The 27,005-nt window shown below is 42.9% G+C and overlaps 1 protein-coding gene across 3 annotated transcripts in view; it reads right to left on the reverse strand.

Annotated features, from left to right (window-relative positions):
* Positions 1–27,005, reverse strand: part of LOC124783583 (PAS domain-containing serine/threonine-protein kinase) — a 222,850-nt gene that overhangs the window by 182,731 nt on the left and 13,114 nt on the right. For all 3 annotated transcript variants that reach the window (XM_047254035.1, XM_047254034.1, XM_047254033.1), the window contains exon 4: positions 11,739–11,899. In XM_047254035.1, coding sequence (XP_047109991.1) covers positions 11,739–11,899 — 161 coding nt within the window. The remainder of the gene's footprint in view (positions 1–11,738; positions 11,900–27,005) is intronic.

The following is a 27,005-nucleotide window of genomic DNA, read 5'->3' on the forward strand; positions in this document are numbered from 1 at the left end:
ACAAATACTAATGCACTGAATTTAAAATAAAAAACGTTTTTTATTTATTTATAAGGTAATAAACATGTAATACAACTACTGTAATACTTATTTACAATGAACACATTACTGCACTGAAATGGTGCAGAAGTTAGATTATACTTACACACACACACACACACACACACACACACACACACACACAAATTTTCAGTGAACACATTACTGCACTGAAATTGTGCAGAAGTTATGTTGTACTTATATACAAATCAGTTGGTTTTACTAAGAAATTCATCAATGGAGTAGAAGGAGTTGGCCACCAATAAATCCTTTAGGCTTCTCTTAAACTGAATTTCATTGGTTGTTAAGCTTTTTATGGCTGCTGGCAAGTTATTGAAAATGTGTGTTCCTGAATAATGCACACCTTTTTGTACAAGACTAAGTGACTTTAAATTCTTGTGAAGATTATTCTTATTTCTAGTATTGATTCCATGAATTGAGCTGTTGGTTTGAAAAAGTGATATATTTTTAATGACAAATTTCATTAAGGAATAAATATACTGGGAAGCTGTAGTTAGTATCCCTAGTTCCCTAAACAGGCTTCTGCAGGATGTTCTTGAGTTCACACCACATATAATTCTTACTGCACGTTTTTGTGCCCGGAAAACTTTAGCTTGGCTTGATGAATTACCCCAAAAAATAATCCCATATGACATTATGGAATGAAAGTAAGCATAGTATGCCAGCTTTTTCATTTTTATATCCCCTACGTCTGACAAAATTCGCATTGCAAACAGAGATTTGTTAAGACGCTTCAGCAGTTCTGTGGTGTGCTCCTCCCAATTGAATTTATTATCAAGCTGTAATCCCAAGAATTTAACACTGTCCACTTCTTCTATCTTCTTGTCATCATATGTTAGACACATACTCTTGGGACACCCCTTACAAGTTCTGAACTGCATGTAGTGTGTTTTTTCAAAGTTTAGTGACAAAGAATTGGCTAGGAACCAGTGATTAATGTCCACAAATATTTTATTGGCTGATCTTTCTAAGACTACACTTGATTTGCTATTTATTGCAATGTTTGTATCATCGGCAAACAAAACAAACTTGGCATCTGGTAATGTTACTGATGAAAGGTCATTGATATACACAAGAAAAAGTAAGGGCCCCAAAATGGAACCTTGTGGGACCCCACATGTAATTAGTTCCCAGTTGGATGATGCCTGATAGACATGTATCAAGCTCTTTCCTAATAACACCCTTTGTTTCCTGCCAGAGATATAAGATTTGAACCATTTTGCAGCATTTCCTGTTACACTATAATATTCTAGTTTACTTAAAAGGATATTGTGATTTACACAGTCAAATGCCTTTGATAGATCACAAAATATACCAGTTGCCTGCAATTTTTTGTCTAATGAATTAAGCACATTTTCACTGTAAGTGAAGATAGCCTTCTCAATATCAGAACCTTTTAGAAATCCAAACTGTGACTTTGACAGTATGTTATTTGAGATAAGATGGTTATAAAGACGACAGTACATTACTTTTTCGAAAATTTTTGAGAATGCTGGTAACAGTGAAATTGGACGGAAATTTGATGCTATTTCTTTATCTCCCTTCTTAAACAGTGGCTTAACTTCAGCATATTTTAGTCATTCAGGAAATATTCCACTGATAAACGACTGGTTACACAGATAGCTTAATATGTTACTTAGCTCAGAATCACATTCTTTAATTAACTTTGTTGATATTTCATCATACCCACTAGATGTTTTTGATTTTAAAGATTTTATGATGGACATTATTTCTGTTGGGGTAGTGAGGGTCAAATTCATATTATGGAAATTACTTGAAATGTCTGGTCTAAGGTAATCCATAGCAGCATCTACCGAACCTGACAACCCCATCTTTTCAGTAACAGTTATAAAATGTTTGTTAAAAAGTTCTGCAACACTATACACATCTGTCACCAATGTATCATTTACTCTTAATGCTATTTGTTCCTCTTCAGGTCTGGTCCTACCGGTCTCCTCCTTCACTATATCCCATATTGTCTTTATTTTGTTATCTGATATGACTATCTTTTCCTTGTAATATATTTGCTTTGACATCCATATTACAGTCTTTAATATTTTGCAGTATTTCTTATAATGTGCTATAGCATCAACATTGGAAATGTTTCGGATTGACAGATACAGTTTTCTTTTTGTTTTACAAGATACCCTTATTCCTCGAGTAATCCATGGCTTCTTTGTAGATTTTCCTCTAACCTTGGTAAGTTTTGGGGGAAAGCAGTGTTCAAATAAGGTAAGCACTTTATTAGCAAAAATGTTATATTTTTCATTCATGCCATGAGCACTGTAAACATCAGTCCAGTGAATGTCTCTGAGGAGTGTCCTAAAATAATCAATTTTTGGCTTACTGATTACCCTCTTGAGCTCAGATTTAACAGATTTTATATCCTGTTCAGTATTAACATTTAACAGAAGGAACTGCATGTCATGGTCTGAGAGGCCATTGGCTATTGGTTTTGTAATATAATTTTGTTCATTGGACTTTTCTATAAAGATATTATCAATGGCTGTTTGTGAGCAAGTGGCTATCCTGGTGGGGAACTTTACTGTGGGAATTAAGTTGAATGATAGTGTTACTAACTCAAATAAGTTCTTATTCGGAGAGTCTTTAAGGAAATCTACATTGAAATCACCAGCAACCACTATTTCTTTGTTTTTGGTTATTAAATGGGCCAGTACAGCTTCAAGGTGGTTTACAAACAGATTAAAGTTACCTGCAGGTGCTCGATATACACTTAATATTATGAAAGATTTTTTGTGAAAATCTAATTCTGTTGCACATGCTTCCATATGCTGTTCTAGGCAAAATTTATGAATGTCTATGTTCTTAAATTTATGACAGTTCCTGATTAATGTGGCAACTCCTCCTTTCTCCATTTCTGATCTACAAAAGTGAGATGCTAACCTAAACCCTGTAACACTTAAAAGTTCTATACCAGTGGTCACATGATGTTCAGAGAGGCAGATTATGTCAGCTGGGTTTGAAGACTCTAATTCATCTATGCATATAGTTAATTCATTAATTTTATTTCTCAGTCCTCGAATATTTTGATGCAATAAAGATAGCTGACATTTCACATTGTCTGAGTTAAAATTGGGTGGAGTTAAAATATCTGCTGACAGTTGAAAATTCTTAACCAATGGCTGTTTATGCTGATGTAATAAGCTGGAATTATGTTTTTTGATTTCTTTTTCAAACTGAAGGTTTGTCTCAGTTCTAACCTCTCTTAAAATTTGCTTTCTTTCTGTCCTCCCTACCCATTTTTCAATATGGGGAAGAACACACCCAAATGACAACAGAGTATCAGAAATACCATGCCAAATAGAGTTCAGTGTAAGACATGATTTGCAGGCAAAGAATAATGCTAGATATATGAAATTTATAATAGAACTGATGTTTATGATGCCACTGTCCCAGGCCATTGTTCTGAAAAGGTGTTTATTCTCCACAGACAGGCAGTGAAACGTGAGAAAGATGACCATGGATACAAGAAAAGAATGAACACTTGTTAATTACAAAAGTGTATGATTAATGCCCACTAACATAACACAAATTCGCAAGTAAATTACAATTAGAAGAATATTATTCACCATATAGTGAAGATGCTGAGCCACAGAGATTCACATTTAAGCATTCGGTCGAAGGGGCCTTCTTCTGAAGTAAAAAACGCACACGAACACACACACACACACACACACACACACACACACACACACACACACACACACACACATATTCACACAAGCACAAGTCACACAAATGAACACAGTCTCTGGCCACTGAGGCTGGACTGTGCACAACAACTGCAGCTGATGAGAAAAGCTATCTGTGGGTGATGGGAGTAAGGAGGTAGCTCTGGTAGGGAAGGGAAGGGATAGCAAGGCAGTGATGGGGGGAAGGTGTAAGGTTGTTTGTGGGAGCATGCAAGGGCATGGCGGGGACAGGATCCTTACGACTGGGCAGCTCCTGTATGCATGAAAAATGCAATGGTTCAGCGTCTCACATTACTGGAATGTGTAAGAATTGTGTAGCTTGGGCAACATGAGGTATATCACAACCTTCATCAAGGGTATATCTTGAGAAGCTCAGCTCAGGGAAAATTGAGACAACTGGCATGTGGGCCAACATACTGACGAAAAAGCTAATCATCAACTATCAGATATGGATGACATCCTACCAAATGTAAAAAAAAGGGTGGGTACGGAACATAATGTGTGTAGTGATGTCAGTGGTACAGAGGGAATTGGCAGTGAAAACTCCAATGGTTTTAGTATCATCCCAAAATGTACCGAATGTGAATTAACAGTTGCCAAACCATCTTTTATCAAGAGGATCACTTCAAAGTATCATGGCAGCAACCTAGATTGAAGCACTGGCATCTCATTATGAGTAATTGTCTGCAAGAACGATCTACACAATGTTTTCATTGCTAAAGCGATGACAGGAGCCGACTATTGTTGGACGCATCACACCGACTTATGAGATCCATCACGTACTTGTCACTATCTGCTTACTGGAGGAAACAAAAGAACTATAGACACACATTAGATACTGAGATGTTTGGCAAGTCAGAATATGCCTCACAAAACATACGATGTAACACAACAATGAGAGAACTTTAAGGCCACTATTCTGAGTGCCTAAAAAGAAACATTAGGGCATGAGACTAGGAAACATTAGGAATGGTTTGATGAAAATGAGGAAGAAATTGAAGCACTGAAAATTACATGAACTCCAGCCTTTCCTCCTACCAAGGTAAAAGTACAAAGAACTACCCACGCACTGAAGGATACATAGTGGATAATGAGGGCTGCGGTATCTTGTGGACAAAGATATGGGACAGTTCTTCCAAGCAACAAAACCAATTTATGGTTCATCCACCCCTGGTCCAATGACAAGCGTACACGTCTAAAAGATCAATGCTCCATCAAGAATAGGTGGAAGGAACATTTTGAACATCTGAATCACGAATCGGTTATTGATGAAAAAGTGCAGGACATGAAAGAACAAACACCCATCAAGAACAACTTGGCTCTCCACAATACTAATGAAGTTAAGCAAAGCAAAGCAACACAAGGCCACTGGTCCTGACAAAAGCTCTCAAAAAAGGTGATGAGGGACACGAACTGATTGTTAAAACCTGGAACACTGAAGAAATGCCTCTTGATTTCAGAAATAGTTTGGTGGTTTCCATATTTATGAAATGTGATAGACTGCAATAAGTACTGGGGAATGTTGTTGCTGTCTACTTTGGGAAAGCTAATTACCCTCAGTGTGCTATGCCCTTATTGGAGGAATTACTACCAGAAAACCAGTGCAGCTTCAGACCTTCTAGAGGATCACACACGATATTCACAGCTTCAAGAAAAAGGCAGGGAAAAAAGTAGACCTCTTTAGATTGCCTTTATGTAACTCAATAATGCATTTGATTCTGTAAACTAGAAAGCTCTATCGAAGATTTTAGTTCTTTATGGTTTTCCACAGAAATCTATTGCCATCTTGAAATTGCTCTGCACAGATATGACAGCAACTGTCACCGGTAATGACCTTGTTGGTGAGCCATTCCATAACAATAACAGTGCTAAACAACAATGTATGATTGCCCCATGTTATTTTCCTTCCATGTTGCAGCTATCATGCAGTTAGTCAAAGACGAACTTCCTCCGGAATCGATTGGAAACCATTTAATTTGAGTCATCTAAAAGCAAGAACTCTTAACGTGTTCTGCAGCATTATTTCAATTATAGTATGCTGATGATGCAGTTGCAGCTTAGTGCAAAGAAAAACTACCGTATTTACTCGAATCTAAGCCGCACTTTTTTTTCCGGTTTTTGTAATCCAAAAAACCGCCTGCGGCTTAGAATCGAGTGCAAAGCAAGCGGAAGTTCTTAAAAATGTCGGTGGGTGCCACCACAACTTAGTTCTGCCATCGAATATATGTAGCGCTACACAGGCATGCTTTGTAGGCACAAAGATAAATACTGGCGCCAAAACCTCTGCGTCAGTAAATAAATATATAAAAAAAAAAGGTAGAAGACAAGCTTTTTTCCTCCGCGCTGAGTTTAGACCATTGCATTTTCATTTTCATACATTATCCAACGAAGTAAATACAAATTCCGTATTGTTCATCTTCGAATGTAGCGGCATTTCAATGTACTACAAAAACCCGACTGGCAAGAATGTTTAGAATGTTTGTCAATATGGCCAACTCTACGTTCTGAATTTTTTCCTATCTGTGAGAAGAGATGGTTGCTAATAGGAACTTTTATAAATTGTGAATCACATGCAGTATTCTCGTCACCATAAGAATAATACGAATATAAACATTTTTCCATGTATTGTTTCGTGTTTGCTGCTATCTCATTTAAATCCTGTCTGCGTAATAAACCACAAAACTAGAGCGAGACAACAGCAAACACGGAAGAATATACATATCATGTCATGTTTATATTCGTATTATTCTTATGCTAAACAGTGATACAGTCAGAAATGAAGCGAGGCAATTGACTATATTTTTAAACCTAAGATGACTCTAATTTCTGTGCAGAATGTAATGTACTAAAGAGGCACCTGCAAAGATTTTAAAACGGAGAAAAATTTTCGCTAAACTCTCGTTCAGAACATCTTCTATCATACGCAGTCTATTATTTGGTTCTCGTTGATCATTATCAAAGAAAGCAGCAGTGTAAGTAACAACAAGTAGCAGTCTCTTGCCATTGTTTCGCTAATGAGACGATTCCTCTCTCTCTCTCTTTTTTTTTTTATTTGTAAGCGGCGGTAGCGCGCACAAAAGCAAGCCATGCCGCGATCGGCGACAGGCCGTAAACACGCAGTATCAGAGTACGACAAACAATGCATGACACAGTACAGTAATGCATTTTCAGTGTAGAGTGACGTAAACACCTATAACAAAGAAAACTGCGCTTATCAGATCAAAGAAAAATAAGCAATCAATTCAAACCATATGAAGCACGTGAAAAAGGAAGGGTACCCGTATAAATACGTATGGAGCGCCTGACGCATAGCAATGGCTACCTGGTAAAGCTTAACTGCTAAGCTTACGACTCAAACCAAACTACTGTAGCTGTATTGTCATTCATTCGGCCTAAATTGTCTCATATTACAGTGGACCAACTTTGTTTCGATTTGGAGATGCGGCCTAAAACTTTTCTCTCCCCTTGAATTTCGAGTCTCAAATTTCAGGTGCGGCTTAGAGTCGGGAAATTTTTTTTCCTTTATTTCAAGTCTCATTTTTCAGGTGCGGCTTAGATTCGAGTGCGGCTTAGACTCGAGTAAATACGGTAGTATTAATCCTGAATGGCTCCTCCACAGCATATAAAAAGATAGGTCTCAATACCAGCAAAACACAAATCCTTCACCAACCCCCACCTCAGGAAGGACAAAGAAATTCCATTGTCACCACCAACGAGTGAGTCCTCAAGTTGTTAATACCTTTTCTTACCTTCGCAGCATCCTCTCATCCAATGGAAATATAGAGCATCCTTCGCCAGACTACGATCTGTGTATCTGACAACCACATTGTCAATGCTGCAACACGGACCAGTAATTCCATCCCTGCTTTATGGATATGAATCCTGGATATGGATCAGGCAGCATGTAAAATGGCTGGAAAAATACCATCATTGACAACCAAGTAGGATTTTGCATACAATAAGGTGAGATAGACACCAAATATCAGCATCCTTGAAGAGCACATACAACCAATGCAGAAGCGATGGTTTTAAGATGCCAGCTAATGTGGGTAGGAGATATAGTCTGCAGTCTGCATGCCCAATAATTGCAAACACAAACAAGTGTTTTACTCTGAGTCATCAGAGGTCAAACGATGTTTGGGTGGTTAGATGAAATGATATACAGATGTAATTAAGGCCAACATGAAAATAAACCACATTAATGTTAACAACTGGGAGGCCTCAGCCCTCGACCACTAGAAACTTAGTCCATCACAGGGAACTTATTTTTGAAGAAAACAGCAACTGATAAGAGGCAGTGTAGTAAAAGGAAATTCTGAGATGAAATGGAAAGATAGAAGCTGCTCCACCTGGGACCACCTGTCACTACTGTGCCAAACTGTATGCCTCTTGCATTGTATTGTACAGTCACCTCAAGACTCTCAGATGATTGGGAGACAAACCTACTCCATTACAATTATTTGCTATTATTGTTTAGTCTGCTAGGTACATTTATTGGATGACCCGAAGAGTACTAAAAATGGGAACAGCTGAGAAACTTCTTTCTATGGTAACAAATTATCATCTCCAGTGCATCCAGGACTATGTACAGAATTTCCACAATAGCTTGACAATTTTGCTGGTGCTGCCAGAAATGGAATGGTGCTAGTTGAAAGATATTCAATTTCTCTGAGAACTGGCAATATTAAGCTGTTCCTTGGCATGAAGTATTACTGATGCAGTCTTCCTCTCACTGCTCCTCTCCCTCTCACCTAATGCAGGTGCACAACACACCACCTGCCATTCCCAACAGCCAATGCACGAATCTTCAACTTATTGTGGACAAGCTGTAGAACTCAAGAGTTGTATGTTGTGGAATATCTCGTAAGCAAATCATGATTACAGAAAAGAGTTGAGCAGCCAATGGAGTCACCCTCCTTGACCTTAAAATTGAGCTGATCTAGAACATTATAAAACAAAGATACGAAACTACACTTTTTTCTCAAAAAATTGTGAAGTGAAACAATCATAGGGATAATTAATAGGCCAAAGAAGTGATTCACTTCAACCAGGACACACAATAATAATATTCCTCATAACCAGTAAAAGGTTTCTCTGCATGAATCTCCAAGAACTTCGTCGTTTACAAACAATTACATTAAGACTTGGTCAAATACCTCACCACCATTCTCAGTTGAGTCATAGTGAAATATTATCATATATCAAACTACATGGACGTCAACACATTTGGAAGTACTGTCTCTTCACAACAAAACCATTACGACCAGTATCGACATGGTATCACTTTTCACTAAAATGTCTCTAACAATCTCTCAATTTGTCATTTCTTATATTCGCAACTGACTTCCTCATCAAACATGTGTTTATATCTACCTATCTTCTGTTAAATGTATAGTACTGCGAACAAACTACCAGTGTAGCTATTCTTCTTTAACAGTGGTACGTACACACACACACACACACACACACACACACACACACACACAAAATGTATACCTAGGCCATGTATACATAGGTCAAGTGATCAGTATCCACCACACAAAAATAGTTTACTCAAAATGCTCATTCACAGAGCTGGAATACTTTCTGATGAAGTAAGTCTCTAACACGAGTTCCAACATCAAAAAACTTTATTCAAGAAGAATCCTTACAGTAATCCAGAAGTAAGACCCGCACTCCAACTCAAATCTTGGCAGCAAATAAGGAAGATTCACACTCCAACGGTCTTCCTATACGGTTTTCACACGTCCAGAAGAACCAACCTCATTCTGCCCCCCCCCCCCCCTCTTCATTCCTCAAAAATAATACTATGCATCCATGTGACTGCAGGAAAAATACATTGGAAAAATAAGAATGGAAGAAAACATCTAGCACATCAGGCTTCTCTAAAAACAAATCAATTACTGCTGAACCCATCCTCATGTGTAAAAATGATACACAGTATAAGGAGACAAAAATTTTGTCATGGGACCTGCAGGAAACTGCAGTTTACAAAATCTTGTAAACATGATAATGGATATACTATAAGTACAGCATAGGATGGTTCAAATGGCTCTGAGCACTATGGGACTTAACATCTGAGGTCATCAGTCCCCTAGAACTTAGAACTACTTAAACCTAACTAACCTAAGGACATCACACACATCCATGCCCGAGGCAGGATTCGAACCTGCGACCGTAGCGGTCACGCAGTTCCAGACTGAAGCACCTAGAACCGCTCGGCCACAGCGGCCGGCTACAGCATTAATGTTGGAACATACTTCTCCCCAACATGCTTCCGACTCCCAGCTGCCACAATACGCAGAGCCCAGGCAAGGCATCTACAGACCGTCACTTTCAGAGGAAGACAATTGTCACTTGTAGATGTCCATTAGAAATGGGAGTAACAGAAACATAGGATGCATCCAATGCAATGGAATCTTGCGAACATCACACCAAATCACCAGCTGATACTGACATCTTGGTTTAATTTTGAAATATCCCACAATTTTGACACATTTAATTTTGACACATTGTAATATTCCAGAATTTCGTGTTTCAATCAAAATAAATAAAAACACACTCAATGGGTGGGTGAGCAGCTATGTGGTATGCAGGTACCTGAGTTATTTAACAATTTTATGTATTTGTCACTGAATGAGAATCACTGACACACAGTGTAATGACTTGCCGGTATCTTTGCAGAGGTTGGAAATGGGGCTTGTCCTGAACACCTGTGTGCCCAGCCTAATTTCCTTACAATTGGCTGCACACACTACATTCAGGTACGACAATCTGGCAGATCGTTAAATGTCTATGTAGTATTAATGTGGGAGCATATAACGGCTTTATATCAGAAACAAATTAATTACTGAGCAGATTGTCAAACAAGAGCAAAAGCATAACTGTTTGTGTGGTTGAAAAGTATGAAAATTAGCTACTTGTTTACAGTTTATTGTAAATGTATAGAACTCAATGGCTAAATAATCAAGTGAAAAGCCAGACATAAAAGTCTGAGGTAAATATCCAATTGCCATTAACATTTTACATAGTACCTGTTGCACAGTATAATCAATAACTTCAAAGTAGTTTGCATTACTTTTCAAATTGCTGACCTCCCAATACACAACTGAATGTGCCAGTTTAAAAGGCAGGAGAAGGAAACAGCAAACATACAGTAATAGAACTGAGATTAATGTACAGTAAAATCACCGCAGGTTGTCCTTTACTCAATCTATTTAATTTTTTTTTCTCATAAGACATGAAACATAAATACCATATAACTTCACCTGACAAAAGCAAGAAAATGGGGTACTGTAAAGCAGGAAACATAAGAGAGATCATAAACTTCTAACATTTGCCACCAGAGCAATGAATACACGAGAGGATGCTCATGTCAATACGTACACGACCTTTGGTGGTTTATCTGTACATCAATTACAGTAGTCACTGCGGCCCCTGCAGGTAACACCTGTGTTTGCTAAGATTTAAAACTGTTAAAGCACCGACACATTCCAACTAATATTCAGTTTGATCACTGTATTAGCTATTTCCATTTATGTTGTTTTGACAAGCCACAGGAAGTGTTACTTCACATGCTCAAACATTAAAACAAATTCTTCCTTCTGTGTTAGACTATTAAGTAGGAAGGCGACACTGACACATACTCAATTGTGATTACATTCAAAAGCATTTTATACTAATTTTCAGTGATTTTAACATGAGTGCAAGAAACTCAATAACAATGTGCAGCATCACAGGAACTACAAAGAGACACAGATCATTACCACACTTTCTAAACCACTAAGCAAAATAAATCTTAATAATACAACAAGACACATTGATAAACAAAAAAGTGGAAAACATATCTACTCAGGATAAAAACAAGGAAAAAAATTAGAAATGTAAAGGATAAAACATAAGGTAGATCATAATTGTTTCATAATGTGTTAAACTTAATCAATTATGATGAAAGAATACACATACCTCTGATGCGCTCCATTTTTTTCCTTAGTGGAGTGTCAAGATTGATCTCGTCCCTGATTATACGCGGCTTACTTATACGTGGAAAGCTCTGGTTGCATTCAAAAGAAGAGTTCTTCCATCCAGTCCATCCAAGTGCTTCAGCTCTTTCATATTTCCCTATCCTTAAAGTGCAAAGAACATCGTAAGTTGACATATTCTTTATGACAAGAATTATATGGAGTAAATATTACCACAAAGAAATATTTCTAATTTTTCTCTGTGTGGGAACAAGATATCAACCTAGCAGAATGAAATAAAACAGTTACATGCTCCAGCACTATGTAATGAAATTGTAGTACATGGATAACAAATTAAAGAATGGGCAGCTGTATCATTGCACTGGAACTGCTTTGAACCTGAACACTTCCGAGGATCTCAAATTTCAGAGAGAGAGAGAGAAAGAGAGAGAGAGAGAGAGAGAGAGAGAAAGAGAGAGAGTGGGGGGGGGGGGGCACGCGCCTAAGCAGGCACACCTCACACACACACACACACACACACACACACACACACACACACACACACAATCACCATACCTGGCTTCTTTAATCAGACTGCTGCTGTTACACAGAATGAAAGCAGCAATTAGGAATTGGTCACACAAGGGGGAGGGAAAGCAGGTTGCAGGTGGAGAAAGAGTGCTCACTGGGGGAGGAGCAGTATAAGACTGCCCCACACAGCCTCAGGAAGCTGTGGGGAAGCAGGGGGAATGGAGAGGAGGAAAGGTAGGTAGTTTGGTTGGTTGGTTGATTTATTTGTCTGGAGGAAGGGGGGAAGGGACCAAACTGTGAGGTCATCAGTCCCTTGTTCCCAGTAAAATAATTACACAAGGGAAACAAGAAAAGAAAGGGGACAGCACAATAACAGGAAAAAGGAAGAACCAGAAGAATGACAGAAGGACAACCAACATGGACACAACAGGAAAACAAGTATAGGTGGCAACGGAAAGAACTCCAGTTTGGAAAGAAGGGATCAGACACGAACTGCAACTGGAAGCCCTGACCTGCATCGCCCATGTGGGAGATGAACTGCTGTGGGTGGGAAAAGGAGACAGTAATTTGGAAGTGCAGGAGAACCATGAATGTCTGCAACGTAGCTGGCCAGCAGTTGTGCATGCCTAACCTGCAATGGAGGGACTCCGGCCTCCACCAGGACGCTGATCACTGGACCCGTCCTAAAAGCTCCTGTCGCTATGTGAATGCCACAGTGGTGCACTGGGTCAAGTAAACACAATGCTGAAGGTGCCGCCAAACCATAAACCACACTCCCATAGTCAAGGAGGGATTGAACAAGGGCTCTGTTGAGCTGCAGCAGTATAGAGCGATCTGCATCCCAGTTGGTGTTGCTCATTGATGCGCTGCCAACACTTCCACTTAAGCTGACGAAGGTGAGGAAGCCAAGTCAATCGGATGTCGAAAACCAGTCCTAGGAATCGATATGTCTCCACTACAGTGAGTGGATCATCATTAAGGTAAAGCTCTGGTTCCAGACGAATGGTACGACGCCAACAGAAGTGCATAACACAAGACTTTGCACCCGAAAACTGGAAACCGTGGGCTAGAGCCCATGACTGCACCTTGTGCACAGCTCCCTGCAGACGCTAGTTAGCAACACCAGTACTGGTGGAGCAATACGAAATGCAAAAGTTGTCTGCATACAGAGAGGGTGAGACGGACAACCTGACAGCTGCCGCTAGATCATTAATGGCCACTAAAAATAGAGATACACTCAATACAGAGCCCTGGGGGACTCCATTCTCCTGGAACTGGGGGAACTATGGAGGGCAACAACCTGAACATGAAAAGTACAAAGCAACAGAAAATTTTGGATAAAAATTGAGAGCGGGCCTTAGTGACCCCAGTCGTATAATATGGCACAGATATGATGTTGCCAAGACGTGTCATACACTTTTCGTAAATCAAAAAAGATGGCAACCAGGTGCTGGCGTTTGGAAAAGGCTGTTCGGGTGGCAGATTTGAGAGACACAAGATTATCAGTGGTAGAGTGTCCATGGCGGTAGCCGCCCTGAGATGGAGCCAGTAGACCACCACGTGACTCTAGGACCCAACCCAACTGCAGAAACCCATACTTTCCAGCAGCCTACAAAGAATTTTGGTGAGGCTGATGGGCTGATAGCTATCCACATCAAGTGGGTTTTTACCGGATTTGAGCACCTGAATGATGGTGCTCTCCCGCCATTGCGAAGGAAAGATGCCATCGCACCAGATCCAGTTGAAGATGACTAGGGAGATGTCGCCTGTAGTCAGATGAGAGATGTTTAATCATGTGACTGTGGATCCGATCTGGCCCAGGAGCTGTGTTGGGGCAATGTGAAAGGGCACTGAAGAGCTTGCATTCTGTAAATGGAGTGTTATAATATTCACTGTGGTGTACAGTGAACGAGAGGACTATCCCTTCCAGCCGCCGTTTGACAGTGCGAAAGGCTGTGGGGTAATTCTCCAATGCAGAGACTCGAGCATAGTGCTCAGCAATCATGTTTGTGTCGGTAGAGAACACGCCATTTATGTTAACACCAGGAACACCTGTTGGGGTCTGGTAGCTGAAAACACATTTGATCTTTGCCCAGACTTGGGAAGGTGACGTATGGCACCCAATGGCCGAGACATATCTCTCCCAACACTACTGCTTCTGTCGTTTGATAAGTTGGCAAACGTGGGCATGGAGCCGTTTACAGGCTATGAGGTGCTCCAGGGAATGGTGCCGCTTATACCGCTGTAGAGCTCACCTATGCTCATTAATTGCTTCAGTGACTTCCGGCGACCACCAAGGGACTGCCTTTTGCCGGGGGCACCCTAAAGAGCAAGGGATCGTGTTTTTTGCCGCAGAAACGATTGTCGTAGTCACCTGCTCAACCATCACACTGTTGGTGCCGTGTGGAGAGATTCAACGGTGGCAGCAGAGGTGAAAGTTTCTCCATCCATGGGCCTGACATCGGGACAGCGAGGAAAATGGGAAGTGGTCACTACCACACAGGTTGTCGTGCTCTCCAGTGGACGGGTGGGAGAAGTCCTGGGCTGCAAATTGATACATCAATGGCCGAGTAACTACCATGAGACACACTGAAATGTGTGGCAGCCCCAGTATTTAATAGACAGAGGTCGAACTGAGACAGTAAAGTTTTGACATCTCTGCCTCGGCCAGTAAGCACAGTTAGTTCCTGCATTGTCCTTGTTCTGACAGCCACAGCTTCAAGAGGGGTTTAAAGGGGCACAGTGTCACTACAGACTGAGTTTAGGACATAAATGCAAACTCCACCTGACACACAATTATAGTCGCTACTGTTCCTGTTAAGATCCCTTATAGCCGCGGAGTGCAGGTGTCCTCATTGCTGGGAACCAGGTTTCCTGGAGGGCAATGCAAAAAGCAGGTGTAAAGCTTGACAGTTGTCATAACTCAGCCAGGTGGTGGAAAACACAGCCGCAATTCCACTGAAGGATAATTTGATCGTGAGGCTGGGAAGGCATGGAACATTCAATGGGCAGTTTACACCTCAGGGTCAACTGCCGCCACCGACTTATTTCCTGAGCAGTCTATACCCATTGTGTCTGAGGGTCCGGCGCAATCTAGGTCCTCAGCAGACACCAGAATCTCCACCTCATCTGCAGACACACAGCTTGTAGGTAGCGGTGGTGTGGGTGCCACCGCAAATGCCTTGGTCTTGGGGATCTCGTTTTTGGATTTCTCTCACTGCTCCTTGGCTCTCCCTGGATGACTGATACAGTCTCTGGGACTGAGTACGAGCATGAAGCCCTGCAACCAGCTGCTTTTGGGCTCTTCAGTCGGTGGCGGGTGTCATCTTTCCCACTAGCAGAAACCTGGGAAAGGAGTGAACCAAGGGACCCCTTCCTAGCAAGAGGAGCTGAAGAATAGTTTCGCTACTCTGGCACAGGAGCGGGGACTGATATCCCCAATGGTTGAGGGGGCGAGGGGTGGTAGGGTGCAGGAACAACAGGGAGGGAAATGCCCCCCCACCATCAAGGGGGCAGGTGTAGTCTTCTGGCTCTGAAAGGTGACGGGGGTTGGTGGAGCTCATGGGACAAGAACTGTTGCAGCAGCGGCGTAAGACAATGTCATACGTACAGGATGTAGGCGTTCAAATTTCCTCTTAGCCTCAGTGTAGGTCAGTTGGTCCAGGGTCTTGTACGCCATGATTTTCCTTTCTTTCTGGAGAATCCTGCCGTCAGGCAAGCAAGGCAAATGGTGCTCTCTGCAGATGACACAGACGGGAGACAGGGCACATGGGGTATTAGGATGTGATGGGCGTCCGCAATCTCGACATGTGACGCTGGAAGTACAGCGGGAACAGATATGGCCGAACTTCCAGCATTTAAAGCACCACATTGTGTGAGGGATTGTCACAGTGGAAGAGCATCACCTTGACCTTCTCAGGTAATGTATCACCTTCGAAGGCCAAGATGAAGGCACTGGTGGCAAACTGATTATCCCTCGGACCCCGGGGGACACGATGAACGAAATGTACACCTCGGCGCTCTAAACTGGCGTGCAGCTCATATATTTAAGCTCTTATGGGGCATGATGGTGACAGAAACATCCCCCAGCATGTCACAAGCGAATAACACCCGTGACTGGGCAGAGGATGCTGTTTTGATCAAGACTGACCCAGATCTAATTTTGGACAAGCCCTCCACCTCCCCAAACTTTTCACCACTAGCAAGATAGGATATACTACGCTTCATCGCGTGTCATCCGCCCTGATGCCATCCACTCCGACCAGGGGCCTCTCCCCACAGGCGCCACCCAGCCGCAGCAAAGGCCATCTGGCAGGATGGCCATTGCCAGGAGTCCTGATGCCTCTGGGTGACAGGCATCTACTCCTCGGCATACATGGGGAGTTAACGAGGCAGGCATCAGGAGAAAGATCCCTGTGTGGTCAGAAGGTTACAACCAACAGGGTACATTGCGGCCCCACCACAAGGGACTGGCTATTTTGTTAGATACCAGGTGCAACCAAGCAAACAAGTCCATTTTCGTCAACATAGAAAACAATACTGCATAGTTGATGGAAAAATACGCACCCAGGAAGGTGACTTCGCCCAACAGATGGAGAATGAACAGAAGTGCAAATCCACGTCGACAAAGGATGCGATAGGACTCAGCACATGGACAATATGCACCCGTTCTTCCCCAACTGGCTCAGTCTTCAGGAAAATTTTTAAAAATGGAGGTCAAACCCTACAGGGGACCATCACATAAACGCTGAAACGTGTAAGACATTTTTTAGTCACCTCTTACAACAGGCAGGAATACCTCAGGCCTATTCTAACCCCACACCCACAGGGGGAAGGAGGAAAGGAGAGGAAGAAAGAATGGTGGGCGCATTGGCAGAGAGCAGCACACAGTGAGAATGATGGCACATGTATAGGGAGGTGATAGACTGAAGAGGCAGAAACCATTGTGTGAATAGTGTGGGAACATTAGGTAATTGTAAGTTGAGGCCGGGATAATTTTGGGAGCAGAGAATGTGTTCCAAGGACAACACTCATCTATGCAGTTCAGAGAAGCTGGTGGTGGAGGGGAGGATCCAGATGGCCTGAACTGTGAAGCAACCATTGAAATTTCATCATGTTATGTTCAGCTGCACGTTGTGTTCCGCAGGATGGTCCACTTTGCTTTAGGCCATAGTTTGTCAGTGGCCATTCACTCTTCTGGACAGCTGGTTGGTAGTCATATCAATATAAAAAGCTGTGCAATGATTGCAGCAGAGCTGCTAATGACATGGTTGCTTTCACAGGTGGTCCAGCCTGTGATGACAGAGGATAAGCCTGTGACAGGACTGGAATAGGAAGTGCTGAGTTACTGGGTTGGGCAGTCTTGCATCTGTATCTTCCTCAAGAGTCTGATCCCTTTCCTTCTAGACAACTTATTGCAATATCTGTAAAACAGATGATCATCAGGTCTGTAAAATTACATGGAAACATAATGGTTGGACAGAGGCATAATTCCAGCACTGCTAAAAAAATATAAATACGAGAAACTGTAACTAGCTTTTGGAACTGTTAGTTGTTCCTCATGAAGGAGGGATTGCTAGGTTAGGGAAGGAGAGCCTGCTCACTCAGATCCCAGGCTGTGTGGGACCCAAAGAATTCTCCCCTCCCCTTTTTTATACATTTAAGATGTCTATTGTCAGCATTGAAATTTCAATCCTGAAGGCTAGCACAGGCCAGACATTCCATCTACTTGTAATTTTTCAATTTTCGGGAGTGATTTCTCCTTTTGACACAATTAAACCTTTCACTGCTACAGACAAGCTCTTTGAATTCTGTACTGCTCACCAAATGCTTGTCCTGTGTTGAGAGACAGTGTTCCAGCCGATACGAAATACTTAGACAATTTTTTTTTTACTTCATGGTAAATGAACAGCCAAACAGATGCAGGATAAACATTTATTGAAATCCTTGACCACAGTTTTGGAATATCTAAATATACCTTCATCAGAAGCAAAAATACACCTGAACAAGAAGACACCTTCATTAACAAACAACTTGGCAACATGAAACTTCCTGGCAGATTAAAACTGTGTGCCCGACCGAGACTCGAACTCGGGACCTTTGCCTTTTGCGGGCAAGTGCTCTACCATCTGAGCTACCGAAGCACGACTTTGTAAAGTTTGGAAGGTAGGAGACGAGATACTGGCAGAAGTAAAGCTGTGAGTACCGGGCGTGAGTCGTGCTTCGGTAGCTCAGATGGTAGAGCACTTGCCCGCGAAAGGCAAAGGTCCCGAGTTCGAGTCTCGGTCGGGCACACAGTTTTAATCTGCCAAGAAGTTTCATATCAGCGCACACTCCGCTGCAGAGTGAAAATCTCATTCTGGAACTTGGCAACATAACTGAGACAGAAGAAAAAAAACACTTACAGCTGTAAGTAATCATGAAAATTACCAAAGTAATTACAAACACGAAAAACTTTTAGTCACTTACTAAAATCACATCCTGCAGTGCAGATGCATAAAACAACTGTGCCAAAGCACGTCGTCAGTAGTTAAAATTAAAATATCACCTCTATCTGTACGGCATAATTATGAAGAGATGGTCGATGCGAACAGGGCATATTATCAGTACTTAGCCTGTGAACTAGCATGAAGAGGATGTGGAAGCACCACGGCTGACAGTTTCACCGAGAGAGGGGGCACGTGTGGTATGCACGAGACACTCAAGCACATTAAAACACAGCGCATTAAAATTTTAAAGATTATACTAATTCAAACCCTCAGTCTTAATAAATAAAACATATCAGAACCATTTAAAGCACCTACATACAATAGAAAATATGAATACCTATTTGCCTGTGTCCTAGTGTCAAGCAGATGAAGCTTGCACTAAGGAACACATCTAACGAAATAAGGCACTAGTGGTATGCCCAAGAATCTCACGCAAATTAAAGACTAGGATACATACTAGCAAAAACGAACAAAATGTTGTAGTAAATCGAAACCATCTGTCGTCATGAATAAAAAACATAACAGAATCATTTAAACCACACCTACACACAAAAAACCGCAAACAACAATCATCAAAAATACGTAAAATCCCAAGACGGGAAAGGAGCATCTCACCAGCATCAACAGACAAGAAAACTAGCTTCTGGTCAGCCAGAGCTGATTACATTAGAGCAAGAAGGGGTTTGAAATTAACCAAAAAATTTTTGTTTCTAAGCTGCACCTGTTCGTTAAGAATAAATCCCCTTTTTGAGACAGGTGTTAGGAAATTTCTAATTCTTCAAACAGATCCAGTTTGTAGCCCTTACTCACTTTGTGTAGCAATTCTACGTCATCCAGTTTACGTGGTGTATGCAATAGATGTTCAGCAAATGTGGAATTGTACACATGTTCACATCGACCATCTCTCTATAATTATGCTGTACAGATAGAGGTGATATTTTAATTTTAACTACTGACGACGCGCTTTGGCACGGTTGTTTTATGCATCTCCACTGCAGGATGTGATTTTTTGTGTTTGTAATTACTTTGGTAATTTTCATGGTTACTTAAAGCTATAAGCGTTTTTTCTTTTATCTCAGTTATGTTGCCAAGTTTTTTGCTAATGAAGGTGTCATCTTGTTCAGGTGTATTTTTGCTTCTCATGAAGGTATATGAGGATAATCCCAAAAGTAAGGTCTCCTATTTCTTTATAAGTGGATAGACCTGTTTATTTCTACAGTGGTTTACATCAGTTTACTTACAGCTTGAACATTTAGCTATTTTTCGACATAATCACCATTTCTGTCGATGCATTTTTGTAGATGCTGTGACAGTTTTTGTATGTCCATGTCATACCAGCTCACTGCCACGCTGTTCAGAAAGTTATGAACCTCTTCTCTAACTTCAACGTCGAAGCTGAATCGCTTTCCAGCCAAATGTCCTTTTAACCTAGGGAATAGGTGATAGTCACTGGGGCACCAAGTCAGGACTATAGGGTGGGTGGGTGATTACGTTCCACTGAAACTGTTGCAGCAGAGCAACGGTTTGCCGAGCAATGTGTGCGCAAGCGTTGTCATGAAGAATGTGTACACCCTTGCTCAACATTCCTCATCTCCGGTTCTGAATCACCCTTTTGAGTTTTTTCAGAGTCTCACAGTACCTGTCAGTGTTAATTGTGGTCCCAGCGATTCAGCTCCAACAACAAGGTGAAAGAAGAGGTTCATAACTTTCTGAACAGCATGGCAGCGAGCTAGTATGACATGGGCATATAAAAACTGCCACAGTGTCTACAAAACTGCATCGACAGAAACAGTGATTACGTCGAAAAATAGCTACATGTTCAAGCAGTAAACTGATGTAAACCACTGTAGAAATAAACAGGTCTATGTGCTTATAAAAAAAACAGGAGACTTTACTTTTGGGATTACCCTCGTATTTAGATATACCAAAACTGCGGTCAAAGATTTCAATAAATCTTTATGCTGCAACTGTTTGGCTGTTATTTACCGTGAAGATTTTCAACAGTTGCTGCTTCAGCCATGTTTAAATTTTTTTTAAACTGTTAGGTGAAAAAAAACTTGGCTTTGTCTATCTTACAGTCTTATATCTGTACTTGATAAAGAACTGAATTTCTTTTCATTATCCGTCATACTTACTGTGCTGAATGAAATTATGTAAAACAGCTCACAAAATTTTATTTAAAACAGAGGAGAGCCCACAAGCACGTTGAGCGACAACAGAGCTCTACAAGTAAGGCTTTCAACTTCTTTGATCACTGTGTTACATTTTTCTGAGTTGCAACCCTCCATGTGAGGCTGTTTAAATGTTGCCCCACAGGCATGGGCATCTGCAACCACCAATCAGTTTGGCTGTGGGCAGGTGCAGTTAGCACTGGTTACCCGCTAAGTGGCCCTATTCCACCATACATTTGCCTTGTTCTGTTGTGCGCACAAGTCACTTACCCATCCCCACAGGTGCTCAGCAGAGGCATACAATTGCTTATATTTTGAAGCAGATGCCTGTCTGCTCATACATGAACTGTTTGCCCACCTATGCCCCCCACGTGCCCACCTGCTCTAAGTTGACACCAAAGAAAGTTTAAGCCAAATTCACACTTACTGCATATCAAAATATGCCTGCCTCTGTTGTATATAATGTAACTGATATTTTAGTCAAGCAGGACAAATTTTTTCATCCAGTTTCCATATCATGTTGTACCTGCATTTGCTGTATCTTCCAAAATAGAGGTCTGATGTGCTATGTCTGGACACCACAATAATACCCCAGCAGTAAGTGTAGCAGCAGCATTAGATATATGCCTTCTTCAAGATGTGGAGAAAGGGCTACAAAAGACACCACACAGAAACAGATGCTTAGAACTAAAAATTAAATGGCCTTCGCATGGGTAAAAAGTAAAACACGGCTGACAGGCCACACACCATTTGTTAAAACAGCCAATACCTCAGACAGCAAACTCAGGCGGGAACGTGAACAATTAAAAATGGGCATTCCATCAGGAAGTGGTGGACAGTTAAAACTTAGGCAGCGCCCAATGCGCAACCCAGTTAAAATTACCTCCTCCCAGCGCAACGGCCGAGTGGAGGTCGTCCAAGCCACTGAGAGAGGCTTAATACTTCAGAGCTTATTCCCATTAAGGGAGGACCAATGGCGATGCCAAAGTGACACCACCTCCTGACAGATGGCAACACAGAGATCACTGGAGGCAATACAGGAACTAGTGGGCTGAGGTATGAGGACTGCAGCCTTCGCAGCAGTGTCAGCAGCCTCATTTCCTGGCAGACAACATGACCAGGAACCCACATAAACATCACACTGGCACCACCAAGAGGGAGCAAGTGACAGTTTTCCTGGACCCGGTGCACTAGGGGGTGGGCGGTGTACAGCGCACATAGATTTTGAAGGGCGCTGAGAGTGTCTGAGCAGAGGACACAACTGCAAAGTCTGTCTCCGTGGCCTGATACAGGGTGAAGAGCTCAGCTGTAAATACCTAGCAGTGTGCCGGAAGCCGATATTGAAAAACAATGGGGCCAATGATAAGGGCACACCTGACAACACAAGTCAGTACGAGAGCCATCAGTGTACACAAAAGTACTATTGTGAAGTTCCATGTGAAGGTAGTGAAACTGAAGACTATAGAGCAAGGCTGGAGTAGAGTCCTTAGCAAGTGAATGAAGGCCAAGGTTAACACGGGTCACTTCACGAAGCCAAGGTGGTGAAGGTAGTGTGAAGTTAAGCTGCCGCATCACGTGCCAAAAGCAGGCTCCAGGAGGTTACAGAGAAGAGGGACGTGCTCCATACTGGCGACTAAAGGAATCATTGAAGGAGGAGGCATATGATGGGTGGCCACGCATGGCAGACAAACGGCATGTATACCTACTGAAGAGAAAGTCACAGCAGTAGGACAGTGGTAGTTTAGCAGCTTCAGCATACAGACACTCAACTGGGTTAGTGTAAAACATGCCAGTGGCCAAACAGATGCCACAATGGTGGATAGTGTTGAGATGGCATAAAATGGATGGACGTGCAGACACATAAACAAAGCACCCATATCCTGGTTTCAACGGACAAGGGACCAGTACAAACAGAGGAGAGTGGTTTGATCTGCACCCCAGAAAGTTCCATTGAGGACATGTAGGACATTGAAGGCTAGCATAGAGCGAGTTGCCACGTAAGACACATGGGAGGGCCAAGAGTGCTTCCTGTCGAGCCTTGAGCCCCAGGAATTTTGTAGTTTCAATGAACAGAAGAGCAACAGGCTCAAGATGTAAACATGGTGCGAGAAACCAATTGCACTGCCAGAAATTCATACAGAGTTTTGTCAGTGGAAAAACGAAAGCCATTGTCAATGCTCCAGCGGTAAAGATGATCAAGACATCACTGCAGACACCGCTCAGTGAGACAGGTCTGTGGAGAACTGCAACAGATGGCAAAATTATAAGCCGAAAGGGAGCCGGAGATGCCCAGTGGGAAACAGGCTGTTAGAGGGTTAATGGCGATAGCAAAGAGGACGATACTCGATCTCTTAAAAATTCCTGAAGGAAATGGGGCAGGTGGCCACGGAAGTCCCACGTGTAAAGACTACGGAGAATACCAGTTTTCCAGCATGTATCATATGCCTTCCTCAAATCGAATAACACAGCCACAGTCTTGGATTTCTGCAGAAAACCATTCATGACATGGGTGGACAAGGTAACGAGATGGTCAACTGCAGAACAGTGTGCTCAAAATCCACACTGCGCAGTCATTAGTAGCTTGTGAGACTCTAGCCACCGTATCGGCCAGGTGTGAATCATATGCCGTCGCGCACGCACCTACATGCCGCTCCACTCTGTCTAGCTACCACTACTACCCTAACCATGGCCCACATAAAGCAAACAGACCTCAAGTCCACCGCCAGAAAGACGCTGCGCAAAAGCATCGAGAAGTCCCACCACTACAGGCCGGCCACAGTCGCCCTGCGAGAAATCCATCACTACCAAAAGAGCACAGAGCTGTTCATCTGCAAGCTGCCCTTCCAGTGCCTTGTGCACGAGATCATCCAGGACTTCAAGACCAACCTGCACTTCCAGAGCTCCACCATCATGGCCCTGCCGGAGGCATCTATATCAATCGTGTCACCATCACACTAAAGGACATCCAGCACGTGCAATACACCCATGGCAAGCGCATCTAAACGGCCCTGCGGCACCAACATGTGGCAAAAACACAAAAGAAAACACAGCTAGTGAGAGATGAGGCAGTAGCTAGGAAGAACGTTTTTGTCTTTACTGGGCTTAGGTATGGGTATGATGCCAACGTCCGGGAAATGTGGCCTCTGCCCAGATGCAGTGTACGTATTAAGCAGAAAGTGTTTGCCACAAGAGAAAGGTGCTGCAACATCAATGTGGACAGCATTTTACCCTGGGACAGAGGATCGGGATGAAGTGAGAGCATGATCTAGCTCCCTCATAGTAAAGGCGGCATTTTAGCACACACAATTCTGAGAAGAGCCTCCTCCACTTGTTTCTGATGGAGGAAGGCCCAAGGTGTTGGAGATAGCAGTAGGGTCCACGATGACATTGTCTGCTACTGTCACAGGCCAGAAATTGGCAAACGGGTCTTGGTCCCAGAGAGCCATTGGAGGTTGGCTCACACGACAGAGAAAGGGGTGGAACTGTTAAAAGAACTAGTGAATGAAACGTGGCTAGCTTTTTTGCGATCCCAAAGAATGTGACGACACTGCATGCATCCGTTTATAATGAATGCAGGACGACTGTTAAAAACATGCAAAGCTCATTTCCGTGCACGAACTGCATTGCGGGGTACCTCATTTCACTAAGGGACTGGGACACAGAGTGGTAAAGAGGAAGTGCGAGGAATGGAATGTTCTGCAGCAGTAAGAATAACATTTGTGAGATATTCCATGTGGTCGTCACAATTGGAGAAATCTTGTTCTTTGAAGGTCGCCAGGGAGGACTAAAGCTGCCAGTCAGCCCTAGTAAGCTGCCATATGGGCATGCACGCAGTAGGTGTAGTAGTCAGCAAACAGATAGCACTTAGGAAACGGTCGCTCGTGTAGGCGTCAGAAAGTATGGACCACTCAAGACGATGGCCAAGCTGGGCAGTCCAAATGGGAATAGGTGTGTGAGCAGTCAGAAAGGAATGTGGGTGCTCCAGTGTTAAGGCAGAAGAGGTTGAGTTGATTATGAAGATCAGCCAAGAGGACACCTCTCTGACAGGTTCTGGGAGAACCCCAAGGTCGGTGCTCATTAAAGTGACAGAGTAGCAGAAATGGGGGAGGTAGCTCCCAATAAGCTGAAGGAAGTCTGCCCTGTTGACATCGGATGGAGGGATATAAATGGTACAAAGAGAAAAAGTCAGGTGAGGAAGGATAAGGCGAACTGCAACAGCTTGAAAATGGGTAGTCAGAGAGATGCACTGACTATGATCATCATCCCATATGAGCAGCATGATGCCCCCATGGGATGAAATGCTGAACTCGGGGGGTAGGTCAAAACAAACCGGGAAGAAATGTGAAAGCTCAAAGCGGTCATTAAGGATGCAATTTTGTTTCCTGAATGCAGACTACAAGGGGATGCTGCCATGCTAAAAGCAGCCATAAATTCTCCTTGTGGGACCAAAGATAGTGAATGTTCCATTGGAGGAGATTCATGATGAGGAGGAAATGAAGGGGTGTCCACCTTGGCAGCTGCCGAGTGACAGCCTGCGAAGATTCGCTGCTACAGGGCACAGAATCAGGATGATCCTGCTCCATGAGGTCCACAGAAGCATCGGCTTACTTGTGATGTCGGTCTGTGGAGTCTAACACAGAAAAATGGTTGGCGGTGCACACTGGTGACACGAAGACTGGCTGGGCTAAGGTATCACATGGCAATATCGGCAAAGAGGATCTTCGAGTCAGCAAAGGAGAATACAGTTTGCCTTTGTTGGACTTCTTCGAGCCTTTCCGGTTGGCAGGGGAAGACTCAAATGCTGGTTGGCTAGAGGAACGTGGAAAGTCTTCACGAGAGTACTCTTTTGTCCTTTCTGGCCTACCGGATGTGTAGCTGGCGGCTTCGCCCCTTGAGGCGAGAGTTTGATGGCTTGCACAGCTGGACAAGGGGATGGCAATGCTACCTTGATACTGGGCAATTTCAGAACCTCAGAGCTAAATTTTAGGTCGCATGTCTGCATGGCAATGTCCTTCTTGGAGCGAGAGGCAGCAAGAACAGAACTATAAGTGTCAGACGGGAGAACAAAGGGTTTGCGACCAGTCAATAACTTGGGAGGGACTGGGTAAGGCATTTTTTCCTTTACCCGGATCTCTGGGACAGCTGGCTCATCAAGATACATCGGACAATCCCAAGAGGAGGCAGCATGGCTACCACTGCAGTTGATACAGTGAAGACGGTGAGGCTGACTATTGCCCTTGTGCGCATCCCTACCACAGATTAAACATTTGGCTGGGTGTCGACAAGATGTTCTAGTGTGGTTGAAATGATAACACTGGTAGCAGCGCATTGGGTTCGAAATGTACAGTCAGACTGTGATAATTTCATAGCTTGCTTTGTTCTTGGATGATAGCAACACACTATCAAAGGTGAGAAAAAGAGTGCAGATGGGCACTAAGGAGGAATCTACCTTTTTCATCACCCGATGGACGGCAATGACACCCTGATCAGAGTATGATTGGATTTCGGCCTTGGCCAGACCGTCTAATAGACTAGTGTACATAATACCACAGAAGAATTCAGCTTTGTATGGGCCCCGACACGAACAGGATAGCAATGGAGAAGTGAGGTGGCAAGCAGTAGTAGTGCTTGAGAATCAGAAGTAGTCACCAAAAGCAAAAGAGAGCAGGATTTCACAGGGCTGGCAATTGCATCAATACCTTTCTGAATAATAAACAGATTTACCGTGGCATAGGACTGACCGTCTTCAGTAGTGAAACCACAAGGAACCATGGTGCAGCTGGAAGGGTCTTCGACTCATTAGCCTCATTTCGTATACATTGATTGTGAAGACAATTTGCTCACTGCGAGAAAATCCCCCCGTGATTGCCAGTGTCTCTGATGGCGTGCTCCTTCTAACTGGGGGACCCCTTCACACGGGGGCACACCCGCCTTAGGTGACTGTTCACACCTCAGGTTACACCTGACAGAGGGGCCAATTGGCAATTTGGGAAGGTAGCAGCTCAGGCAATTACCCCTCCCTGGGCCTGGCTTCTACCACGGGTTATGTGCAAACCCTACCTGTCGACCTGGTGCTGGAAA

The sequence above is a fragment of the Schistocerca piceifrons genome, chromosome 1, assembly GCF_021461385.2.
Source record: "Schistocerca piceifrons isolate TAMUIC-IGC-003096 chromosome 1, iqSchPice1.1, whole genome shotgun sequence".
Taxonomy (NCBI): Eukaryota; Metazoa; Arthropoda; class Insecta; order Orthoptera; family Acrididae; genus Schistocerca; species Schistocerca piceifrons.